The sequence below is a fragment of the Monocercomonoides exilis genome (assembly GCF_001643675.1).
Source record: "Monocercomonoides exilis strain PA203 chromosome Unknown scaffold37-1059404, whole genome shotgun sequence".
Classification (NCBI taxonomy): domain Eukaryota; phylum Preaxostyla; order Oxymonadida; family Polymastigidae; genus Monocercomonoides; species Monocercomonoides exilis.
This window is the reverse complement of record NW_027150582.1, coordinates 321,757-346,089: the sequence shown is the minus strand read 5'-3', so window position 1 is coordinate 346,089 and position 24,333 is coordinate 321,757. Positions and strand designations below refer to the sequence as shown.

Genomic DNA, 24,333 nt, shown 5'->3' with positions numbered 1-24,333 from the left:
AAAAGATGAATTTATTTATAATGATTGAGAAGTATGAGAAAAAAAAAGAGAAGGGAAGAGAGAGAGAGAGAGAGAAAAGGAAGAGAAATTGTGGAATAGGATTGAGGGAAAGAATAGAAATCTGTCAGGGAGAAAGGTCAAATGAAAAGAAGATGAGAAAAAGAGAGAAGAGGAAGAAGAAAGAGAGGTTGGATGAACACTTGTAATAACAAAAACAGAACGATGAAGAAAGATTGTCACCTTATATTTTCAGCGAAGATTGGAACAACTGGTGAAGAAGGACTCTCCATTTAATTGCGTTGGGAGAGGAGACATTTTACAATTTGAAACAACACCTTTTCAAAGAGTAATTTTTGAGGGTATGTGTTTTGAAATAGAAGTTTCAACTTTTTGTTCCTTTATTGGACAGATATTTCTGTTTAATGAGTTTCTTTTTTTATGTTCAACATAACCAATGCCACAAACATGAAGAATTCCACTTTTTCTGAAAAACCAAATATTTTCAGAAATAATAATATTTTCTTGTTGATTCACAAGTGATGCAAGATTGGTTCTTATTTTATTTGTGATATATTAATATGAATATATTTCATACCCCAGATTTTGCTTTTCTTTTTTATTATTGTTCATTTTTTTCAAACTTCATCCTTTTAATTTTTTGTTTTTTGATATGAAAAATTTTCACCTGAAACAGCAGATACCGATTCATGGCTGATCGTAACCTAAGGAATGGCGTTGCATTGAAAGTTCCTCAGATGTCTTTCACATGCTCTCAAAATGATTGCTGAAAGAAATCCTTTTTGATTTCCAATTGTGTTAAAAACCATTATTTATTTCGATTTGATCATCCGGAAAAAAATAAAAATTTTCAACTCAAAATTGATTATCATTCCATTCGAGAATGCATTTGCTCCTTTTTGCATGTTTGATTCTTGGAAAGGCATTTGTAGCACAATATGTCTCTGGAAGTGCCACATTAGAAAACAAAGGTATTCTTTCGAATTTTTATGTTTTTCATTAATTGTGTTTATTTTGGTCAAATAATTTCAAATGAAGCACAATTTCAATCCAAGTTCGATAACAATTATTTGTTTAAACAGAATACGTTCTCTAGAATAGAAAAATTGAAGCCAAAAATAGTTACAGTTGTTAATACATTTTTACATTTTTCCAATTCTTCGATTGGATTCGAAAATTTGGCATTTGAACAATTGTCTTCATCGTTGATGTTAATAACAGATAAATCAAGTGCAACACTGGATTCCTGCATTTCCCACCAAAAATCGGAATCTCCGTTTCTTTTACAAAGTGGGGCAATTAACATGGTGAATTTGACTTTGATCCCCCAAAAGAGTCTTTGTTCCAGAAGTCTCGTATTTTCTTCTGATGATTCAAATATTGCTATTTTGAGCAATTCTGTCATTACTGATCTGGCGATTTCAGCTTCAGATTATTTCTTATTGTCTGGAAGGAGCAAAAGTGAGCAGCTTAATAACTGTGCCTTCAGGAACATGTCTGTGAAATATGATGCGAATAGTGATCATTTTGCGGAACATTCATGTTTTCGGAGTTCTATGGAGAACTGCCTTATTTTTTCGTGTGTGAATGTCTTTGAAGGAGGGATTTCGAGTGGATCGTATTCTTCTCAGGAATTTGTCTGCAAAAACGCATCAATAAGCTGTGTGAAGAGAGAAATGAATAACCTTCAGAAAAAAGAACGAATGGATACAACAGAAAGTCAAACATTTTTATCATGCGAGTGGGTTGATTGCAAAGCACCACAAGGAGGTGCCCTTTATGTTCATGACAATGCAAATGCCATTCTGACTATTGAGAATTCATCATTTGTGAGATGCAATGCTTCTTCAACAAATGGAGGTGGATTATATGCATTGAAAATCGCTGAATGCGTTGTGCTTCATTCTTTATTTGTTCAATGCTCTGCAGCAGCAACCACATATTTGGGTGGTGGAGGAATAATGATTGAAAATGTTTATGAACAATCTCTAATCAACTGCTGTCGATTTAACAACTGCACTTCTAAAGATGAAGGAGGTGCAATTGATCTTTTATCAACAAAAACAGAAAAACAGAAAGAGTGCGTTATTAATTCCTTTTTTCATAACTGCCAATGTAATAACACTGATAGTGGGGCAGGAGGGGCAGTAATTCATTGGACATCTGTGGATAAAGTTATTATCTCAAACTGCCAATTCTGCAAATGTTATTCAATGTGCGGAGGAGGTGCTGTTTACCAACATATCAATTCCAATAATGAAGGGATATTATTTTATTACTGTTTTTTTCACGATAATATATGCATGAGAGGTGGGCATGATATTACGCTTGATAGATCTACAAAAAACAACATTGATTCCACCTGTTATTCTACCAGGAAAACATCAAACAGAGTCAGCTTGGATTATTTAAAAATTGTTGACAAAAGTGATTGGCTTCGCAATGATTTTGGAAATGTGAGATTTGTTTCTACAATTAATTCGCAACCAAAAGGCATAGACACATATGCATGTGGACTGGATAAAGGCCATCCGTGCAACACTATTAGCCATTGTTTGACTCAACTTATTCCAGACTTGGTTCCCAATGTGGAAGTATCTTCGGGAACGATAATCGAAACAAATAGTTTTGATTGTAGAATCAACACTTTTACGGTTTATGGTCAAAGCAATATGAGCACAGCAATCCAAACAGAATTTGAAGCATCTGGGCTGTCTCTTTTTTCAGTCTCAACAGGAACATTAACTGCCAGGGACTTTGTTCTTGTGCATGACTCGGCTCATACGAATAATCGTGGGTCAAGGCTATTCGAGATAAGTGGAGCAGGAGGAATGAGGATCAACAGACTGAACATAACTTTTGGGAGTGGACCATCAACAGAAACAGCATTTTCGACAGAACTGATAAACGTTCAGAATGGGATGTTTCAGATGGAACATGTGAACTGGGCAAAGACAATCTCTTCAAATTCACTGTTTTCGCTTTCTTCAACAAATGAGATTTCATTGATACTTTCAGAGTGTGCCTTTGATGGAATTGAGAGAACAACGAGTGGAGTAGCTGTGATGTCGTTTTCGAATGACAAGGCAAGCATTGATGTGAATTCGAACACTTTTGAAGGATGTGGAAGCAGAACATCAGAAAATGGAGGATCAATGATGCTGTGCGTTGGGAATGAGAATGAAGTGAAAGTGAAAGGCGGATCTTTTGATGGGTGCTATTGCTCTGCTACATATGGATTTGGGGGAGGAATCTTCATTGAGTTGTTGAATGAAAGTCCCAATTTCCTGATTTCTTCTTCCTTTAGCACAAACTTAGCCAAGTGGGGAAGAGATATCTTCGTCATTTCACCAGATTTGGAAGTGACTGTAAAATCAGAAAAAATCACATGTGTGACAGCCTCTTTGGATTTATTTGACAAAGTGAGAGGATATAACAATGGAAATACAAGTGTTGCCATTCCACTGTGCATCTATCTCCTTCCCACTCCAGAAGAAATATATGTGAGCAATTCTGAGGCATCCGATCATTCACATTGTGGAATTGCACAATTCCCTTGTTTGACAATGAAGCACTCCCTCACAAGGCAAACAGAAGAAAAGAAAGTTGTTGTGAGTGGAATGATTTCGATGAGCGATGAATTGGCATTTGATGAACAGAAGCATGAAATTAGAGGAAATGATGATCAAAGTGGCTGGACAGTCTCTGATTCAAATTCAATTTCCAATTCATCGATGATAACAGCAAATGTTGAAACAGAATTGTCAAAACTCATCTTCTCTCTTCCTTCTTCTCTTTCATCACACTCTTCTTTCATTTTTTCCTCATCATCTTCAATGAGTCTGTCTCAATGCTCTCTTTCTCTTCAAAATCCATCATCAGAATTGACATTTCTGTTCTTGTCCGTTGAGTCAGGGATCCTGATAATTGACAAATTCTCAGCTTCAATAATCACTTTGAGTGGAAGTCCATTGATTTCATTGTCTGGAAGCATCGCAAATACCGAGTTGATGAACACTCAGTGGTTGAACATGACGAACAGCAATTTCACAGAAATCAAAAGAGCAGCTGGAAGTGGAGGTTGCGTGAGCATTGACAACAGCAATTATGAAAATACGAACGCACAAATAAATATTGAAGAGTGTGTTTTTGATGGATGCTCTGTGGCTGGTGACGGAAGCAGAGGAGGTGCCATCAATGCTCAGTTGAAAGGTAATACGCATTTGGATATTGTTTCATGCACATTCACAGGATGCACTGCACCAACAGAAGAAAGGAAGATTGGGTTTGGTGGAGGGATGGCATTGAAGTTAATTGATGATGATTCTTCATTTGTGATCTCATCTCCTATTTTTGAGGCAGACAAGCCAAATGTTGCAAAATATGGAAATGATCTTTTTGTGGAAGCATTGAACTTGACGAAGAGCATCACAAACACCTCTCTTCCATTTGTATCTGAGCATCTGTCCAATTTTTCCTTGGATTCTATGAGAGGTTTTGATGGAAATGATTCAACGAATGCCATTCCATTGATCTATTTTTGGAGAACATTTGGATCAGAGATATTTATTGGAGACAATGGAAAAGATATGGGTGCCTGTGGGTTCTCAGATTATCCATGCCTTTCAATTGATTATTCTTTGGATCGATTGCACGAAGGAAATGAAAGGAATGCCAACATCATTGGAAAAGGAATTCTCAAAAAAAGTGTTGAACTAGGTGACATTTCTGTCAAATCGGATAATAACAGCATGAGCTCTTTGGAATGTGTCTCATCGCTTGAAGGAGCAGAAGGAGCAGCAATGAAGATTTGTGGCATCACCAGTTTCGAGCTGGTGAAGTTTGTGATTCCATCTTCATTCGCAAGCGGTGTGGATGTTTTGATGCATGTTGGCTCAAGTGAGGGATTGTTGACTGTGAAAGACTGCTCATTCACCAAAAAAGGAGATGACAGAGAAGAATTGACTGATTATGGGCTGATCAAGGCAGAAGAAGGAACAGTTGTGTTGGAATTGGTAACGATGCAATTGTTGAGCTTTTCGCAGGATGTTATTTCGGTGCTTTCACCAACAATTCTGAATATCAAAAATCTGACGATGAAGAGTGTTGAGCTGGATGGGGTAAGCGGGTTGAGCATATCAAAGAGTTCAGGGAGAGAGAAAAATGAAGTGGAACAAGATGTTGTTATTGAGTGGAGCATATTCGAAGAAGTCACTCAGGACACAACTGATGATATTCCCGTCATCAAAAATGTGAATAATGAGCCACTGAAAATTGTGATTCGAAACACAACGATGAAGAAGTGTGGTGGAACAAGGTGTGGAAAGGGAGGAGGGATGTTTAATGTGTTGAATGAGGGAGGAAGCTTCGATTGCTCATTTTGCACGATTTCTGAGTGCTTCTGCTCGAGCACAGGAAGAGGCGGGTGGCTGTTTCTGGAATGTTCATCGACAGCTGAGCAGCCTCTGAATTTTGTTCTGTCAAATATCACATTCAGAGACAACTCTGCATTGAGAGGGAGGGATATTTATGTTCGATGCCACTCAATCGAAACACAAATTGTTGATGAACAATTCTTGCTAGATTTCAGAGCTCCATTTGTGAGGGATCTGGCTATATGGGGCTGCGCAACTGACTCGTTTATTGGTGAAGAAGATCTTTTGCTGAGGGTTGTGAAATACCAGAGCGAGACGATATTTGTATCCTCAGTTTCTGAAAATCACAAAGATAGTAAGCAATGTGGAGAGTTCAATATGCCTTGCCAATCATTGGATATTGGAGTGCAACACATCATTCCTTCGTCGTATTCGCAGTTGTTGATCTCGAAGGAGACAGTTATTGTTGGGGAATGCGAAGCGAAGGATGTGATCATCCGCTCACTTCAATCTCCATCTGCTGCTTTGGTGCATCTGAACTCAACAATAACCAACGAGGAAAGTGTTATCACAACCTCAGAGAATGTTCGGATTGAGAGATTGAAATTCGGTTTTGGGCAGTTATTTTCATATTCAGGCAATTCAATCATTCATGAAGCAAGTGGTCAGCTTTCTCTTTCATTTGTTGATTTTTCTTCGATTGGGGAATCAGAAAACATAGAATCTATTGTTCTCAATTCAACTTTGCTGAGCATTGCAAATGGAATTCTGCATGTTGACAACTGCTCAGTGTCACTCCTTTCGTTCAAGAAGCCTTCGCTTCTGTGCAATGGAGATGAGATCAATATCGCAAATTTCAAACTGGAACAGATTCAATCAATATCAAATGTATTTGAGATTGGGCAGTGCAAAGAAGTTGCATTTAATTGGGTTGTGGCAGATGAAGTGAAGCTGTCTGAGGGCTGCATCATTGCGATTCATGGTTCGAATTCAGGAACAATTTCTATTGGAATCTCCTCATTCAACCACTGTTCAAGGAATTCGGAAGGATCTTCTGTTCTCTCTGTTTCTTCAACTTCTGCTCAAATAGTTCTTTCAAACTGCTCTTACTCAGATTGCCATTCTCTGTCAAGAAAAGGAAGCATTGTGGAGATTCACAATGCAAAGGATGTTTTGATGGATTCATGTCGGTTTGTTGGAGTTTTTGAGAAAGAAAGTGAAAATGACAGGATTAATTCTTTTGAAGAAATCTGCGAATGGAATGGATCTCTTGTTCATTCAGCGAATTCTTCATTGGCGATGAATTATGTAACAATATCGAATTCTTCATCAGGTGGATTGTCCATATCTGCTGGCAATGTGACAATAGAGAAAGGAGAATTCTTCAACAACAATCCTATAGTTCAGAAATATCCCTCTCTTCACCGAAACATCATTTGCTCAGATTCTGCCTCATTGACTATTTCGAGCTTGAAAGGAGGAGATGGGCAAGAGAAGAATACTTCTCTTTGGATTCTGAATGATGGATGCACCCTTGGTGGAATAGCAGGAGAAAGGCCATCTCCTTTCTTCATCCCAAAGCTCGAAGAGGCATCTCTCATTGATAATGGAAACAATGTTTCAATAAAATTCAATGGAGCACTTCTTCTTCCTTGTGATTTGTCATTCAGGGTTGTGTACAAAACAGGGGATGTGGAGTTGGTAGAGACATGTCCATTTGAGGAAGACAGTTTTGTATCCGAAACGGAAGTGATTGGAAGAGTTCCATCAGAAAATATTTCAACGATTGCTGATGAAACAGAGATATCTGTGATGATATTGTTTGGGAAGCAACAAATAGAGACTTCTTCACTGATTCTGAAGAACCAAACAGAATCAAAGACTGGAAATGATAAAGTGGTTGAAAAAGGAAAAGAAGAAAAATCTTATTGGTTACTAATGGTAATTATTATGGCCATTGTTCTATTAATGGTTTTGGTTGCGTTGATTGTTTTTATAACGCGATGGAGAAAGCAAAAGAGACGAACAGAAGAATTAGAAGTCATTGTGGAAGACACAGTAAAGAAGGATCCGAAGGCATTTGAGATGGTGACGATGGAGATGTCACCTGAGGAGCAATGGAGGAGAGCTGAGAGAGAGGCAGAGAAAAAGAACGATGAGAGGATCAAGAAAAGAGTGTATGAGAAAAGCTTGGGACACTCGGAGTCATCGGAGCATTTACTGAGTGAGAGTAGATCGACTGAATACATTTTGGGAAGAGATTCAGACAAGATCCCTCAATGGATGTTGGAGAAGGAGGATGAGGAAGAGACAAGAAAGCGAACTCCTTCACCATCCATTTCATCCACTTCAACCACAGATACTTCAGACACAGAATCCACTTTTGTTCGAGGGGAGGATCTGTGCCCAACAACCTCGTCGATGTCGAATCTGGTGGATGCAATGGCCTGTTCATCGCCTCACGAAAAGCTGATTGTGGATTTGAGAGATTCATTATTCATGTTGCTTCATGGAAGGAACGAGAAGAAAGAGATGGCGATAGGCACACTGGAGGAGCGGGAGGTGACAGCAGCTCAGATCATGTTCTGGGTGGCGAACGGGGTGCTTCATTGCTTCGACGAGCTGAAAGTGGCGCTTCAATCGCTGGATGGCCTGAGTCCGCACATTGTGCTGTTCTCAGAGCACATGGTGATCTGCATTGCGATGCACTCAGACTGCTCAACAGACTCGGATTCATCGTCCATCTCATCATCAACGACTGTTGTGACATCTGCAAGTGGTGATGATGATGAGGATGATTCCCTTCCTTCATCAGCATTTGAGGATGAAGATAGTTTCAAAAAAGAGTGCCTTCGGTGGAAGGCGCCGGAGCTGGTGAGTGGAGCGAAGAAGCATGCGACGAAGAAGACTGTGGTGTTTTCGATTGGGATGATGGTGTGGGAGTGTGTGACGCTGAAGATGCCGTTTGGGGAGTATGACGGGTCGGGGGCAGGGGAGCTGATTGTTGAAGGGGTGAGGCCTCACATGGAGATGATGGAGGGGTCGAGGCTGTCGGGGTGTGTGAAGGAGTGTGTGCTGCAGAAGGGCAGGGAGCGGCCAGAGCTGGGGAGGCTGAAGCGAGAGTTTTTTGGGTATTTCCCATCGGGAGCAACGATGGTGACAGCGACAGACGCGATTGGGCTGTATGAGGGGAGCGATGTGTTCTATGGAAGTGGGGGTATTTGCAGCAGCAGCAGCGACAGCGGCAGCACATGCACAGAAATGGCAGGATGATAAGTGTTGGGGCTTCTGAAAGACGGTGATGAAAAGCAGAGGAAGGAGAAATGATGATGAGAGCATTCTTTGATTGGTGTTTGATGAATGAGTGGTGATGGAGGGTGAAGGATTTGAAGGGATGGGATGGATGATTATTTGGGAGGCAGGAGAATGGAGCCATGGCGGAATATTGGATGAAAGGGGGGAGCCACAGGGGTGGGGAAAGTTTGTTGGGAGCGACTTCTGAGCAGCTGATGTGAAAGAGTGGTTGTTTCTTCCATTTTATTTTGTTTTTCAATCTTTTTATTTTTTGATTTTTTAATTTTTTTTTTGGAAATTACTCACCTCATGAACTTTTGGAGGCTATGCCCTATTTTCTGTTAGGTTTCAAATGATCTGTCAATTCTGATATTTTTTTGTATTCGGGATGTTTTCATGAACCAGCGATTCGGAAATGGATATTGTTGGATGAAGAAAACTTTCAGGATCAAAGCGTTGAGTGATGATTTTCCCAAAATAAATGAAATTGAATCAATGTTGAAATGTATTCATAGGAAAAAATTGCTGTTTGAAACTGTTCCAAATTCATCTTAAAAATGAATGATCCATTATGAAAAAATTTCTTGAAAGAAAGGAAATATTTTTCTGTGCAGCATTGTTTCTCAAGTGTTTTTGCAGTTGTTTCATCTGAAGAGGCATAAATTTCCTTTTCAAGATTTTGATACAAATATTTTTTTCATTTCCAGTCGTTCATAGAAGAATGAATGTTGTTCTGATTTTGCAATCATATGATTATCTTGAATTCGTTTTGTTTAAAACCTGAGTAACGAATTGGATGTTATGTTGAAAATTGTGTGAAAGTTAAATTTATTATTATTATTATTATTATTTATTGTTGGTATATTTTTTTGCCACATTATCAGCACATTCAAATGAATAAATGAAAATGAACAAAACAGAAATATCTCCTTTTCTGGTTCAACTTACAAGTTCGAATAGCGAGTGACTGTTAAAGTTAAGCAGGATTAAGGGATTTGAAAGTGGTTAAACTGAAAGAATATTGAGCAGAAATGGGCTGAATGGAAATGAAAACAAGCATCAAGCCTTTTTCTCGGAAAAAACTGAAATCGAAAAATTTGGAGAAGGAAACACATATAAAGAGGACGACTGATGACTCTGCTTGCGAAGATTATTCAAAGAATGGTTAAAAAGAATTTTTTTTTAAGAAAACCATTGCTAATTGAATAAAGTTCAGAAAATTGTTGTTTCGTTGGCTCAGAGGTTTGCTATTATTTTTTGAGATTTTTAAATTATTTCAAATTCGGAATGCTGAAAGAGCGAGAAATTGGATGGATTTGAAGATAAAAAAGAAAAAGATTATTTTCTCAACATCGAGAGCTTTTCACCATTTCTTAGAATTTCTGCTGGATCTGACAAGGCAATGAAACGGATGTTATGTTGAGCAGAAAAAAGAAGGACAGTTGAAGTGCAAACAAAAAAGAAGTGCGTCATTTCCTTTTTCATTTGGACATTGGATGATTTTCAAAAAAATCAGAAAAGGGCAGGGAATGAAAGGCAATTTGAAATGGATGATCATGAGGATGTCTTTCGAGAAATTTCACAATGCCTCGGAGATGATCATGATTTTGCACTAACAAAGGAATTTGAAGATCAAAAAGATGGAATTGAAGATATTTCAAACGAAAGCAGGGAGATCGGAGGATCTGCAACGCTTTCAAATGGGGATTTATCATTAGACTATTTTGAAATAGAAAATACAAGAGATGTTTCACCATAAGCTGATAATAGGGAAATTCGGTATTTTTTTATTTTGACCATAAGAATAAAGAGTTGCTTTTGAAGAAAAATAAGATTATTTTTGATCCAAGACTTTATTTGTGTTGATTACTGAAACTAATAGAAAATTTGAACCAAAAATTTCCATTTTGAAACTTCATTTGTTCCATATTGGTTGAATATGTTTGTGCCTTTGAATATTTCCGTTTGCAAAAGTGAATTGTTGAGAATAAAACATGTCACTCCTGTTTCTATGAACTTTTGGATAAACAAAAATGAGAGTTCTTCAGATTCAAATGAGACTTTTTTTATCTACAAAATGCATTGAATCTTCAAAAGAAAATGAAGCTGGATTCTGCTCAAAAAAAATGGTGAAGAAAATGAGAAAAGAAGAAACAAAAATAAAAATTTTGAGTCTCAGAAAATATAAAATATCATTTCATCAAACATTCAAAAAATAATCAGAAACATCAAAAGACAATTTAATGTGATATTTTCCGATAAGAAAATCCAATATGCTATGAAAGCGAGTGATTGCATCTTCAAATCCTTCTTCTTCCAACTTATCAAAAACCTTCCTTTTGGTTGTCTCTCTTTCCTCTTTTTCCCTTTCTTCTTTCTTCTTTCCTTTCAATTTCTTTGAATCAAATCAAAGAATTGCAAACAATAAATTGTTTTTTCATCATTCAATGCCGATTGCTGAAACTCCTTCAAAATGAAATCAATAGCTCCCGCCTTTCAATAAGTCATCACCTTTCACTGCATTTTGATCTGCGGCCTCTTCAAATGAACAAACGCACCAGTAGCTAATATCTCTATAGTTCTCTTTTGCTGCTCTGAATGCCCTTAAAATTCCGTCGATTAGTCCCGCAAATTCTTCATTCCACAATTTGCAACTGAGGAAATAGCACTTCAAAGTTCCGAGCCATCCTATCAAAGGAAGCTCTTCTTTTATCTCTTTTCCTCTTTCATCTTTTTTTTCTCTTTTCCAATTTGCATATTTCGAAAGCTCTTCCATTTCAGTTGGCGCTTCTTTAATAAAATGCAATTCATTCACAATCACTCCTTCCAAGCCTTCTTCGTATTCGAACTCGTTCATCAAAAACTGCCAAGCAGACTGATAAGCAAGTCGTGTTAAATTGTGTCGCTCCTGATGATTCAGGATAATCTCTTTGATTTCATTCAAATACAGTTCTTTATCAAATCTCTAACAATAAAATATCGAGAGGAAAAAAAACAATAATATCAAAAATGAAATAGAAATGCTCAAACAAAATAGGGAATGTTACTCAAAGATAGCAAAGCCATTTCCACTTCTTTTTGAGTTTCATCATCTTCCTCTTTCTTTGAGGCAGCTTTCAGTAAACAAGGCAAACATATTGAAGGAAATTCGTTTGGCGCAAGCGCACAATTCAACAGATAGCATTCACAAAGATTAACAAGTTGATATTCATCCTTTCCATCTTTTTTCTTATTTCCTTCAATTATCATCTTTTCTATTCTGTTGCTCAAAGAAGAAAACGAAAAACTGCAATTAAACGTCCTTTTCAATGTCATACAATATCCTATGTGCTTTTGAAGCAAAATGGCATTTTCCAAAGGCATTTTCTTTTCTTCAATCATTTTGTCTATACTATTGAACAATTTTTCAATGAAGATAGATTCGAATTCTTTTCTGTCCATCTCCTCCATGAATCCATTTAATTCTTCGATTTCATGTTTCTGCTCACTTTCAATGGAATGTTCAATCTCAGAAAACAATTCTTCAAAGAATAAAAGATAAAATAACGATCATCAAAAAATTCACAAGCAACAATAATTGCAAACCAGTGAATCTTTCAGTTGCATTCTTTGCCTGCATTTATGAAAACGTATTTCTACCAGACAGCACAAGAATTGAGCCATTGAAATGAAAAACAAAAAACACAGAAAGAAATGAAAAGCATATTACAAAAAATTTGAAACAGCCATGAAAATATAAGTATTCATACCATTCTTCTCAGTATTAGTATTTTTGACAAAGAATTAAAAAGAATACAAACTTGATCCAATTGGATTTGTTGTAATGGATTCTTTGATCATAAGACTTTTTCGTATTGTGTTGAAGATTGCTAAAAATATTAGAACAGCGAGTGAATATGTATTCCTAAATAAGAAATATTATATCCTGTTATGATAGCTGGAAATGGTGGAGATACAATAATTTTCAAATAATAATCGATGAATTCAGATAATTGGAAGACCAAGATGAATACAACAATTTTGTTATTTTATGAAAATATCTGAATTCTTGATATATATATTGCATTATTTATTGCGAAAATATTTCCTTCTGCTTCCTTTTTAAAGCCTATGAATCCGATTTATTGTTGAAATGGGCAATCTCCGCTTTGGAGAGCAATGCGATGGGAACGGAGCAGATTATAAACAAATAATTTGGAAACAAAGGAATATATGCAAATGCAAAGCCTTTCACTATTTTTGTTTGGTGCAAGAGAAGAAAGCAACTTCAGCATTCAATCAAATGAAAGAGGAAAAAAAGATAGAATTCAGTGAAAACAGTTCATTATTCAAAATAACACAGAATTTTGATGCTCAAGATTGGAGTAATTGCTTTGAGTATTTTTTGGCAAGGAAATGGGGGATCATATCAAATGAAGAAAACAAATACATCAAAGTTGCAATGAAAAAATGAAAAAAGAGTTTCGAAATTGAATCTTTGAGGATTTCTGTTTCTGTGTCAAATCCAGGTAAATGTGAAATGAAAGGGAATACTTTTTATGACTCCGTAATTTTTCAAATCGTATGAAGAATACCATCAACAAAGCATCCGATTATCAGAAAGTTCCACGGGGAAGATTTGAACTTCGTGTGTCAGCATTTTCTCTCACAAATGACTAGGGTCAACTTTTTAATGGGACTTTTTTCTTTATTGGCACTTTTTTGTTTTTGCACGCCAATCATTCAAAAAAGCTTGATGAACCACAACACTCGGATGAGTGTGTTTATAAAACAAATACGTTAAATTACCGGTTTGTTTTTTAAATTTTGTTTATTTTTCGTAGAGAGACAGCAATTTTTTATTTATTTTGAAGTGACTTTTTTCAGCCGAAGAAGCGTTTCACAAATTTTTGAAATATATTTTTAAAAACTACTAGCATTATCCTTTTTATATTCAAAATCTTAAGTTTAACAATTTGTTTTTTCTTCATTTTTTCACATTTCAATTTTTTATCAACATGCAAACACAAATTTGAAAATTTCTTTGTTATCAAAATGAAGTGTAAAAAATAAAAATTTGATATGAAAATTACACACTCTTATGAAGAAGTGTGAAAAAGGTTGAACATTAAAATTTTCTTTTTGCTTTCAACACATTAAAATAGAATAAGTGTGATCTCAGATCATTCAATGTTGTGACCATTCATCTGTTTGAGATAAAAAGAAAAATTTAATGTTCAACCTTTTTCACACTTCTTCATAAGAGTGTGTAATTTTCATATCAAATTTTTATTTTTTACACTTCATTTTGATAACAAAGAAATTTTCAAATTTGTGTTTGCATGTTGATAAAAAATTGAAATGTGAAAAAATGAAGAAAAAACAAATTGTTAAACTTAAGATTTTGAATATAAAAAGGATAATGCTAGTAGTTTTTAAAAATATATTTCAAAAATTTGTGAAACGCTTCTTCGGCTGAAAAAAGTCACTTCAAAATAAATAAAAAATTGCTGTCTCTCTACGAAAAATAAACAAAATTTAAAAAACAAACCGGTAATTTAACGTATTTGTTTTATAAACACACTCATCCGAGTGTTGTGGTTCATCAAGCTTTTTTGAATGATTGGCGTGCAAAAACAAAAAAGTGCCAATAAAGAAAAAAGTCCCATTAAAAAGTTGACCCTAGTCATTTGTGAGAGAAATGCAACAAATAATTAGAGATTGATTTATTCAAAGTGCAAAATTTGAAAGAGAAAGAAGTTATTATCTTCTTTATTCGTTGTTTATCTTTTAACTCATTTGCTATTGAATTCTGCTTCTTTGAAATGCATGGCCTTTTGTGTTTTTCTTTTTGATCATTGAAGAATGCCTCACAATCACATTGTCATATGCAGCGTGAGTATTTTTTGGTGAGTTTCGACTTTTTTCATCTTTCCTTCTCCGCATTGATGAAACATCGCCATTTTATTTCATTTTTGCTCTGACCCAGTTTTCATCTTCCATGTCTTCTTTGTTTTGGGTTTCATTTCATTTCCACAAGCAGAAGCATATCATTCTCAAAACACAGAAACTTGAACGCTCCTGTTTCTTTCAGCAGCTTTTGTTCATTTGATTCGATTTGAAGTTCTTTTTTTCACAAATTCAAAAACAGTTATTCAAAAGAGAAGAAATGGTGAATGTTATTTGGGTCATTCTTCATAATTATTTCTGAGTGCATGTGCATAACAGAATTTTGTTTGAAAATAAAGAGACAAAATGGATGAATAGGGCCAGTTGGCCAGCTGGATGATATCCATTTTTTATTTGCTTTCCAATTTCACACTGAAAGTTACGATTCACCATCGATTCTTTTGAATAATTGCCTGAAGAGAATGGTTGTTATTTGTTCTGTTGTATTTTCAGTTTATTGTCAATGACTGATGAATAAATTGAAGCGAAACGAAGAATGCGGGAGGTGTGAAGAAAAAGACAAACGAGCAAAGAAATGGATTGTTCATATGGTTGGAAAACATTTTCACTCTCAATCTCTGTTTTGGTATTTATTCTTGTTGAAAGTCAATAAATTCGAAACATTGTTTTTCTTTCTTTCTGAGTTTCATTGTGTTTGAACAGTGATTCTTTTGAAGATAGTATCTCAATTATCAACTGATTACACTAAAAAAATAGATAAACTGATTCCAGTTGAATTGAGCAGATGAAAGGAAGAAAATGAAGAGTTATCTTTCATTGAATAATTTGAAAATAAAGAAAATTTATTATTATTTGAAAAAATACAGAAATAATCTGCACATGATAGCTTTTAAAATTGAAATTCACGAAATAAATATTAAGTCAAAGAGGACAAATTGGAGGAAGATGAAGAAAGCCTTGAAGCAAGAAGAAAGAAACAGAAGAGAAAAACCAAGTTATTTCAAAATACAAAAAATCAAAATAAGTGTACAAAGTTGAAATCTTTTTACTCAATGGACAAATGATAATCCTTGATTTTCTGTTTTCTCACAAAAGATAAGTCGTATTATTCGAATATCTTTCAAATTAACAATATCTTCTTTTTTGCATTTTTTTAAGAATATTTGAATATCATATTTCTTCATTCGACGAGTTTTTATTTTATAAGTGAATAATACTTTTGTGAAAATGAGATATGTGTTGATTTGATGTTAAAGTGGGAAGAAATACTCTGCTTTATGAATTTTGTTCCACAAATTGCTTTCAAAGATTTTTCTCTACTTTTTTATATTCAAATATTTTATTTTGCATGAAGATGCCAGAATTACAGTTATTCGATGTGAGAAAATTTTTGGAATTAATCATTGAATTTTTCATAAATGCAAAAATTCTGTTCCAAATAAATCGAAACAATTAAAGCACATATGGTATTGATCACGTTTATTTGAATAAAAGCACATTATGAGTCTCTTAAGAATAGCCGAAAGATTCAAATTGTCTAGGGAAGAAACTTTGAGCGAATTGGGTCTGGAAATTTCTGATTCAAGCGAGGAAAAAAAAGAAGGATTTTTTTCGTTGATGAAAGAAACAGCTTTGCTTCTTCGAGGGATTGAAATTGGGGAAGTGGAAGAAGACATAAGGAACATCCTCAAGGAAGAATATGGAATGAGTGGAACTGATGCGTGTAGGATTGCTGAGGAAGTTGTTGCTGAGAACTGTTTGTTTTCAAAATTTTGTTTTCAATTTGAAAATTGAAATACCAAAACATTTTTTTGTACAGCTTCGAGCACTTCGTCAAAGAATGCAGACGGAGAATTTTTTGGTTTTGGAGAAAAAACCATTCAGAGTTTGACGAATGAGGAATTGTCTTTTCAATCTCATTTATCTTCGAAAACAGCAAGAGTATCAGAAATAGGCAAGGTTAATTCTTCTCTCGCTCGCCGAGTCATTCCTTCAAAAAGCAGTTTGCATTCATTCGCTCCAATGTGCAATTCAGAGATTTCTGTTGGGTTGCCAAATTGTGTGCCGTGCTTTGAAAGTTCAGCAGCAGAGCCAAAGCCAATTTTTACTTCCGGGATTAAAGCAGCTGAGCATTTGCCTGTTGATATTTCATCAGCTGAATCATTTTCTGCCGCATCTTCTTCATTCGGTGGGCCTCAATCATCAAATATTTGGCACCGTTTAGGTGAAGAAGATGGCTTCACTGAATTTCCAAAAAATCCTTTTGGAGAAGAAGATCAAGTGCTGAAAGGCAGAATTAAAAAGCAGGGAAAGAAGAGCAAGGGAGAGTGCGAATCTGAAAATGGAGACGAATCAGAAGACTCAAAAGATGAGAGCAGCCCCGATGAGAGTTGCTCTGATGAAAGTGACTCTGATTCCTCTTGCTCTTCTTTCGCATCTTCTTCTTCATCTGAAGGAGGGAAAGGAAAAGAAGGATACGAGGAAAACAAAAAGCCTGTGAAAGGAAGTTTGCATTCTTTGTTTTTATTTTGATTTTTTGTTATTATTGCATCCAATATTTATTGCAAATATTATATTCAAATTTTGAAACATTTCATTTTTCGTTGTTTATTTTTTTCAGAAATGAGAGGACCGCTTCATTTTCTCTTTGAAGAGACATCTGGGTATGATCCTACTCTTGATGAAAAGATACAGCTGTCGCAGAAGGAGCGGCTCATTCGAGTGAATAGAGCATCAGTCATTCCCATTTGTTTGGGCAATCCGTTCAGCAAGGGCATCTGGCGGGTGGATCTGCTTTTGAAAGAGACGTTCGAGTTGAGAGGATATAGCCTTCTGGGAATATACAAAAGCGACATGAAGAACGCAATCAAGAAGCGCGATTCGTCGCTGAAGCCGAAGAAGATGAAGAAGATGAAGGGGCATTCTTCTATTCATGCAACATCGAACGCATTTGCTTCAACAAATCCATTTGCACCCTCTAATCCATTTGGATTCGCTTCGAGTGCGAATCCGTTTGCCTCAACAAATCCATTTGCAGCCCCAGTGGGAAGTGAGAGTAATTCCCAAATTCAATATGTTGCATTGGATTCAGATGGAATTATCTCGAATCCAAATGGAGATTTGAGAGATGGACAGAAGTTGACCAGTGAATGGAAGTCAAAGGGATCTCAAGTTGCATGCGAGGTTAACACAAAGAAAAAAACAGCATCATTCTTTGTGAATCGAAAAAAGCAACCCGTTCTTATTTCAAAGGTTCCGAAATGCGTTCAATTTCAGGTTTCTCAATTTTAATTTTTAATTCGAAAGAGGCTGAAGTAATTTTTTGTATATATGTATGTGTTCCGTTTAAAACCTAGATTATGATACATGCTCATGGAGCATCCGTAAAGGTGCTTCGGTTGGACAAGATAAAGAAGCCAACAGGTCCCAAAAAAATTAAAGGAGCAAAAAATGTTGAGTTTAATGAGCGTAGATAAAAATTGATTGGATAAAAAAAAAGTTACAAGCATTGGATTTGATAGATATAGAAATGGCAAACGAGAAACTCTCTCCTTACAGGAGACAATGTGTTAATATGTATTTATTTATTTTTGCTGTGAAATGATTACATCTTTTGTTTTGTTTTTAAATCTTAATTTGTTGATGTTTGTTTTTTTTTCGGATATTTCTTTTTCTTTTCACCAAATGTTGCACATTGGTGCAATAATTGAAATTTTAAATGAAAGTTATACTGTAATGTTTCAAAGAGATTTTTATAACTGTTTTTTTAATTGGAGTTTTTTTTTTTTTTGGGCTATCTTCTTATTGGATTTTTTTATATAAGGAAAAAGATTTTTTTGAAATTTTTAAATTCCTTGAAACTCATCAATAGCATTCAAAACTCAAATCTCAAACTCTTTTCATTTATCTTTTTCCATTTTTTGAATTCAAAGTTATCAAAAATGATCATAACTGTTTTCATTATCTTTAATGAATCATATTGGACTTTTCACTTTTTCAAGAAGGCTATTGTTCCTCGATTTCTTATTTTTCTCAACGATTTCTTCTATTTTCATCAAATGCATTTTTCCTAATGAATCTCTTTCCTTAAGAAGCTGTTCTTTTGTTATTTCTTTTCCGAAGATGTCGAAACAATGTGAATATGAAGGAACTGAGAATTGAAGAGACTTAAGATGTTTCATAAGCACTGACCCTGAAGCATTATTGAGAATACCGCTATTGATGAATTATTTTTTGATCACTTTATGTGAAAATGCATTGTTAAAAGCTTATGGCAACGCATCTGCAACAGCTGTTCTTTTTTCAGATGAGGAGGTGTATGATGGAGAGCAGTTTTTGTTGGAAAGCTCAGACTTATTCACTGAAATGACACATATGTCCAGCTGATATGATTTAGGTGTTGAATGATGAACGAAGGTGACTGCATCAATTTCTGGTTCTTTGAACTGTCTCCCTATTGTGGATCAAATCAGTATGAGTGCAAGTCTAAAAGAAGAACGTGGTGAAGAGATTCCATATAGAAAAGTTTTCTTCTGTAAATAATTGCAAGAATAAGAACTGTGATGTCACATTTGCTGAATAATGCTTGATCCATCCATTTGTTCGAATTTGCATTTACACCATCTCTTGATGAAAATTGCACTTTTTGTTTTTGAGAAATAGGTTTGTTTTGTTGCAAATGGCAGGTGCAAAATATAAGTCTTATGCAACGACACCTGCAATGTGAAAAGTTTTCGGTATCATTTTAGTCGTTTTTGAACACAAAATGTTTATCAGTGATATTATTAATTTCACTTCACTACGAAAGAAAAAAAAAAAAGAAGATTCATCTTTGCCAAAGAATATTTTTTTCGATATTTGTATTCTTCTGACAGCTTTCTCAAGCGATGTCCTCTAATTTCAAAACATTCTATCAAGATGATGTGAAGTTAAAAATGAAAATTTATTCATATTGTGACAATTGCAAATCTGAAAGTGTTTTGTGTAATCAAATGGTTTTTTCAATGTGACATTCTTTCTTTTTCTTATTTTCAATCTTGTTTCAACTTTTTCGAGTAGTGAATGATATATTCAGATAAAAATCAGATTCAGAGACAATTCGAATTAACAATGGAACCCACATGATAAGCATTTTGCAACAATAGGCTCATCTTTGATTTTTTTCTTGAATCCTTCGGCACATTTTAAGAAATGTGAAGAGGAACAAGAATTAGAAAGGCATATAATTTAAAGAATGCAGAAACAAAAAATTAATAATTACAGCAAATATTCATACGCGAAATAATAACCCCATCTTATTATTTCATCTGTTGAAAAACCAAAACTCCAATTTCATTTGCTTTTTGACACGAATCATGAATACTTTTTAACTCTTTGATATTTTTTTCTTTCTTTAATATCAGTATAAATTGGATTCTTGCATCTGAAAACAAGCATGGTTGATTTTAATCTTTCAAAACTGGATATTACCACATCAAATACGATCAGATTCGTTTCCAGTTTTATTCTTCAATGCACGAAGATTCTTTCCATTTTTTCATTCATTTTTCATTGCCTTATTTCACAAAGACAAATAAATGTTTGCGAAGATTTTTGAAATCATAACTTTTGAAAGAGCGTTGATTCTTCAAAGGTTTAATATCTTTAGAGATGAATAATTATTTCAAAAATAATTAAAGATAGTTGAAAATAAAAAAGATGTTTGTGATTATATTCTGAAAAAGTTATTTTTGAAAGGAGTTTTTATATCTCCATGTTCGTTTATCAACATTCAAAGTTAACTCTTAAAAATGTGATATATGATGGGAAAAAATGGACTCTGAAATTATGACTTATATTTTCAAAATATTCGGTTGAATTAACTCCAAGACTAAAAACCAAAATTCAAAGTTTGAAGCGCAAATTTTTTCAAAGTTTTGCAAATAATATCAAAAACCTTCGCATTCAGCTTCATTTTGACAAAAAGTTTTCATGCTCCAGAGGAACGTTCTTAAAAAGTTTTAGGTTATTTCAAAAAAAAAAAAAAGAATTGATTGATTTTTCAATGTTATTTTTATGCACAATTATAAAATAAAATGAGATCGTTAGTAGATAACCCGGGAAATTTTTTTATTGAAAACAGTTATAAAAAAGGATATAATGAAATGTTCTGTGTGGATAAAAGAAAAAAATAAATCGAAAGCGAAAATTCTGCACTTTTTGTAATCAATCAAGTGGATTTTGTTTCTGGAAGCTTTGCAATCTTCTATAGGAGATGTTTCACTGAGGCTTTTCAGCACAATTTCAGGAATTTAGGGCCAAAGGCCAGAATTTTTAAAAGATGCGACGATGGTAGATGGCTTTAACGCTTCTGATAATGCTTCTTTAAGTTTTTTGACGAAGTTGGATCTGTTTGATGCGGCACTGCTTCGCACAAAGTCTGTAAAAGAAGTCTAAATAAATTTCTTTTTATTTGCATTAACATTTTCATTTAATGGATTCACTATATTCAAAGTTGTATAAAGTTGGAAACACAACAACGATCTTGTTTTCCTTTGCCAGCTCCCAAACAATTTCGTTCGTGCGTGTCGATGCACCGTTCATATTCTGGCATGAAGAAAAGTTCGATAATCCCATAAGTTTTCTTCATCTTTCGATGGAATCAACAACAACAAATTTGAATAAATCAAAAAATAAACAAGAATCCATTCCTTTTTTTGTTGAAGCAGTAAAAACAAAGTTGTCGGAGTTGGCCTGTGCATATTCCTGAGGAAGAAAGGTAGAATGGCTGATCACAGAAGTCTTGCAATGCTCCCCGTCAGCAGAAATAAGTAAAAGCAAAGAAATTGATGGAGGAAGAGGTGCTTCTTGAGAAATTGGGCTGGGGCAATCCGGCAGAGTAACTATCTTCGTTGATTCAATTGTGTCTCTTTTGATGTAAGTTTCATCCAGATTAAATATTAATTGTAGAATATATTTCTTCTTCTTATATAATTCTTCCAAATCTTCAAAAAAAGGACGCAAAATGAGCCTTGTTGAGTGTTCGATTCTGTTTATTGGAAGTTTTGTGAGTTTTTTCAATAAACATCTTTTTATTTTGGAAATAAAAAAATATCCCCACTTTTTGTTTACAGCCTTTTCATTTCCGCTTTCGTACTTTTTTGAAGAATAGACAAAACTTTCCTGTTTATAATAAAAAAGCAATTTAATATTTGAAACAAAAAATTCAAACTGCATTTGTACATTGCTTTGCAGTTGTTCCTTCGAGATGATGAAATCTTTTTATATTTACATTTATATACACCATCCCGAAACATTTTTCTGATTTTCCAGGGTCTTTCATTTATTCCGACGTCTCAATGTTCATTTTTCGCCTCAACAGCTCTGTTGTGTGCACTCTTTGAAATTAATCGTGCTTTGAATACATCAGATGCTTTGAAACCTCCTTTTTGAATTATTCTTTATTTTCTTAACTGCCTTGTTGAACGCTTTCTTCATTCAGACGAAGAAAGAAAAGATATAAATCTGTGAAGGTTGAATTTCTCTTGTTGTACTTTCATAACAATACATAAAGATGGTGGTCATTTTGAAAATTTCGAGGGTTGCCAACATAAAAAAATTTTTTTTTAAATAAAGAAATTCCATCCTATTCTGGTTGAACGATAATTTGAATATGTGTGATTATTTTTGAAATCATGTTTTATCATTTAAAATTTTCTGTTCAAAAATATCCCTTGTATATTATATAATGATAACTGAAAAGTGAAATGGCTCAATAAAAATTTCCTCTTCTTTGTTTGTGCTTCGACTTCAATTTTAAAACAGTTTTGACAAACGTTCAATTTGAATTCAAAATCATTATTCAATGACAAACAACCCTAGAAAAATCAATACACAGAAAAAAGTTAAGATTTCAAAAAGAATCACCCACATTGTGGGTGATTCTTTTTGATAAGTCGCAAATGTTTAAATTTCAAATAAATCAAAAATATCATATTTTTATGAAATTTTCATCCGCGAACGCCAAACTTCACCAACAAGGAATCTATTTCTCGATAATGCTATTTCATTCGTTCCATAGAAGATTCGTGAGAAAAAACAGATATTTGAGAAAAATATGAAAATTTAGATTTATTTAATAATCAAATATTTGCCACTTTTCAAAAAGAATTTCCCACATTGAAAATATCAAATGAACAGATAACCTTCTGTTTTCCTATAAAGACAAATTTCAATAGAAAATGCTTTTTTCGTTGTGTTTTTTTCTGTATGAAATGAAAAGAAAAATCTTTTTGATTTTTCAAAAAACGTCAGTTCTAATGTTCACTATTGTGTTCATAAAGAATAGAAATTTGAAAAGGTTTTTATTACAAAAAATTTTATTTGTATTTAATGAGTAATTAACAGGAAAAAAATTGAAATGAAAAATATTCCAAAACCTTTTCATCACTAACAAAATGAAAAAAAATGTGATCATTTCATGTAACAGCAAATGCAAAAAAATTACTTCTGAAAAGAAATATAACTACAAAACAACGCTAATTAATCACTTTTCTTTCTTTTTAAAAGCTTTTAAATTCTGAAAAATAAAAGTTCTGCTGATTCATTAAATGAAGTTAAAATTCAATAAAAATAAAAAAATCAATCAAATTTTGAAATGAAAATATTCTAGCAAAAGACAAAACAAAAATCAGGATTATTTATTAAAGAAATATCTTTATTCGTCTCTCCAACCAAACAATGGAGAAATTCGAAGATACAGTCTTCGTATCCATCTTCTTCCATCCTTTCAAACATTTTCCTTTTCGTTTCTTTTCGTTTTGTCTCGTTTTCCTTTTTTTCCATCTTTCCATTCAATCTTTCGCAAAGTTCAATGAAAAAACAAATGCAATTTGCTTTAACGAAGTTATCCAACGTGGCTTGCAGAGTGTCCAAAATAGCATCAACAATTCCTTTGCTCAAAAAGATGTCAATATCCACAGCTCTGTTTTTCGCAGCGCTTTCTAACGAATAAATAAATTGCTTGAAAAGTTCAATGAGTCTTTCCTTTGATGCTCGAAATGCATCTGTAATACTTCTCATAAGCCCAGTTAGTTCTTCATTCCACAATTTGCATGTGGATAAAAAAGCTTCCAATGTTTGCAGCCATCTCGATAAAACAGTCTCCTCTTTTTCTTCCTTTCTTCTTTTCATTCCTTTATTTCCTTTCCAATCCACATTTTTTGCGAGCTCTTCTATTTCTCTTGCTGCTTCTCTTCCAAAATGCAGCTCATTCACAGCAACTCTTTCAATGCGTTCATTGCTGTGTAATCTGTAAATTAAAAACTGCCAAGCTGATTGATAAGCAAGTTGCGTCAGATTCTGATGTTCCTGATGATACAGAATAATCTCTCTGATTTCATTCAAATACTGATCTTGTTCCAATTTCTAATCAAAAATAAGATGAGAAAAAATTTTTTTCAAAAGCAAAATTAAATGCTCATACGCAACATTGAAAAACGTTACTTAAAGCCAACAAGGCTAATTCCACTTCTTTTTGAACTTCCCCGCTTTCTTCTTTCTTAAAGACGTCTTTCAGAATACAACGAACACAGACGCTGAGTAATTCTTTTGGTATAATGCCAAGATGAAAGTGCAGAAGAAGACAACATTCGCAAAGATCAGTCCGCTGCTTTTCATTCTTTCCATTTTTCTTCTTCTTTTGGAAAACAATCATCTTTTCGAATCTTTTACTCAGCAATGATTCGTCAAAACTAAAAAAGTAAAAGTTTTTAAAAGC

General features: G+C 34.2%; 4 protein-coding genes across 4 annotated transcripts; 2 read left to right on the top strand and 2 right to left on the bottom strand.

The window, feature by feature from the left end:
• Nucleotides 1-1,226: 1,226 nt before the first annotated feature.
• MONOS_7597 (uncharacterized protein) lies at nt 1,227-9,053 on the top strand (the record flags this gene model as incomplete). The annotated part of the gene is made up of 1 exon (XM_067877936.1): nt 1,227-9,053. The coding sequence occupies one exon, from the start codon at nt 1,227-1,229 to the stop codon at nt 8,664-8,666; it is 7,440 nt and encodes a 2,479-aa protein (XP_067723386.1). The 3' UTR covers nt 8,667-9,053.
• A 1,945-nt stretch (nt 9,054-10,998) lies between these two features.
• Nucleotides 10,999-12,509, bottom strand: MONOS_7596 (uncharacterized protein). Its single transcript, XM_067877935.1, has 4 exons — nt 12,437-12,509; nt 12,273-12,322; nt 11,718-12,208; nt 10,999-11,652 (listed from the first exon to the last, which is right to left on the bottom strand). The coding sequence occupies exons 2-4, from the start codon at nt 12,304-12,306 to the stop codon at nt 11,167-11,169; spliced, it is 1,011 nt and encodes a 336-aa protein (XP_067723385.1). The 5' UTR covers nt 12,307-12,322; nt 12,437-12,509; the 3' UTR covers nt 10,999-11,166.
• A 3,544-nt stretch (nt 12,510-16,053) lies between these two features.
• Nucleotides 16,054-18,476, top strand: MONOS_7595 (uncharacterized protein). The gene is made up of 4 exons (XM_067877934.1): nt 16,054-16,332; nt 16,396-17,082; nt 17,197-17,852; nt 17,933-18,476. The coding sequence occupies exons 1-4, from the start codon at nt 16,077-16,079 to the stop codon at nt 18,050-18,052; spliced, it is 1,719 nt and encodes a 572-aa protein (XP_067723384.1). The 5' UTR covers nt 16,054-16,076; the 3' UTR covers nt 18,053-18,476.
• Nucleotides 18,477-22,915: 4,439 nt separating this feature from the next.
• MONOS_18657 (uncharacterized protein) lies at nt 22,916-23,866 on the bottom strand. The gene has a single exon (XM_067871696.1). It carries the CDS (start codon nt 23,745-23,747, stop codon nt 23,223-23,225), a length of 525 nt encoding a protein of 174 aa, XP_067723383.1. The 5' UTR covers nt 23,748-23,866; the 3' UTR covers nt 22,916-23,222.
• Between the last annotated feature and the right edge of the window lie 467 nt (nt 23,867-24,333).

Excerpts from the sequence above, each read along its gene's own strand:
- MONOS_18657 (XM_067871696.1), bottom strand. The coding sequence starts at position 23,747 with ATGAAAAGAAGAAAGGAAGAAAAAGAGGAGACTGTTTTATCGAGATGG.
- MONOS_7596 (XM_067877935.1), bottom strand. The coding sequence starts at position 12,306 with ATGCAGGCAAAGAATGCAACTGAAAGATTCACTG. Across the intron at positions 12,209-12,272 it reads TGCAACTGAAAGATTCACTG|AATTGTTTTCTGAGATTGAA; the intron begins GTTTGCAATTAT and ends TATTCTTTGAAG. Across the intron at positions 11,653-11,717 it reads TGAGTAACATTCCCTATTTT|AGATTTGATAAAGAACTGTA; the intron begins GTTTGAGCATTT and ends TTTTATTGTTAG.
- MONOS_7595 (XM_067877934.1), top strand. The coding sequence starts at position 16,077 with ATGAGTCTCTTAAGAATAGCCGAAAGATTCAAATTGTCTAGGGAAGAA. Across the intron at positions 16,333-16,395 it reads GGAAGTTGTTGCTGAGAACT|CTTCGAGCACTTCGTCAAAG; the intron begins GTTTGTTTTCAA and ends TTTTTTGTACAG. Across the intron at positions 17,853-17,932 it reads CGAAATGCGTTCAATTTCAG|ATTATGATACATGCTCATGG; the intron begins GTTTCTCAATTT and ends TTTAAAACCTAG.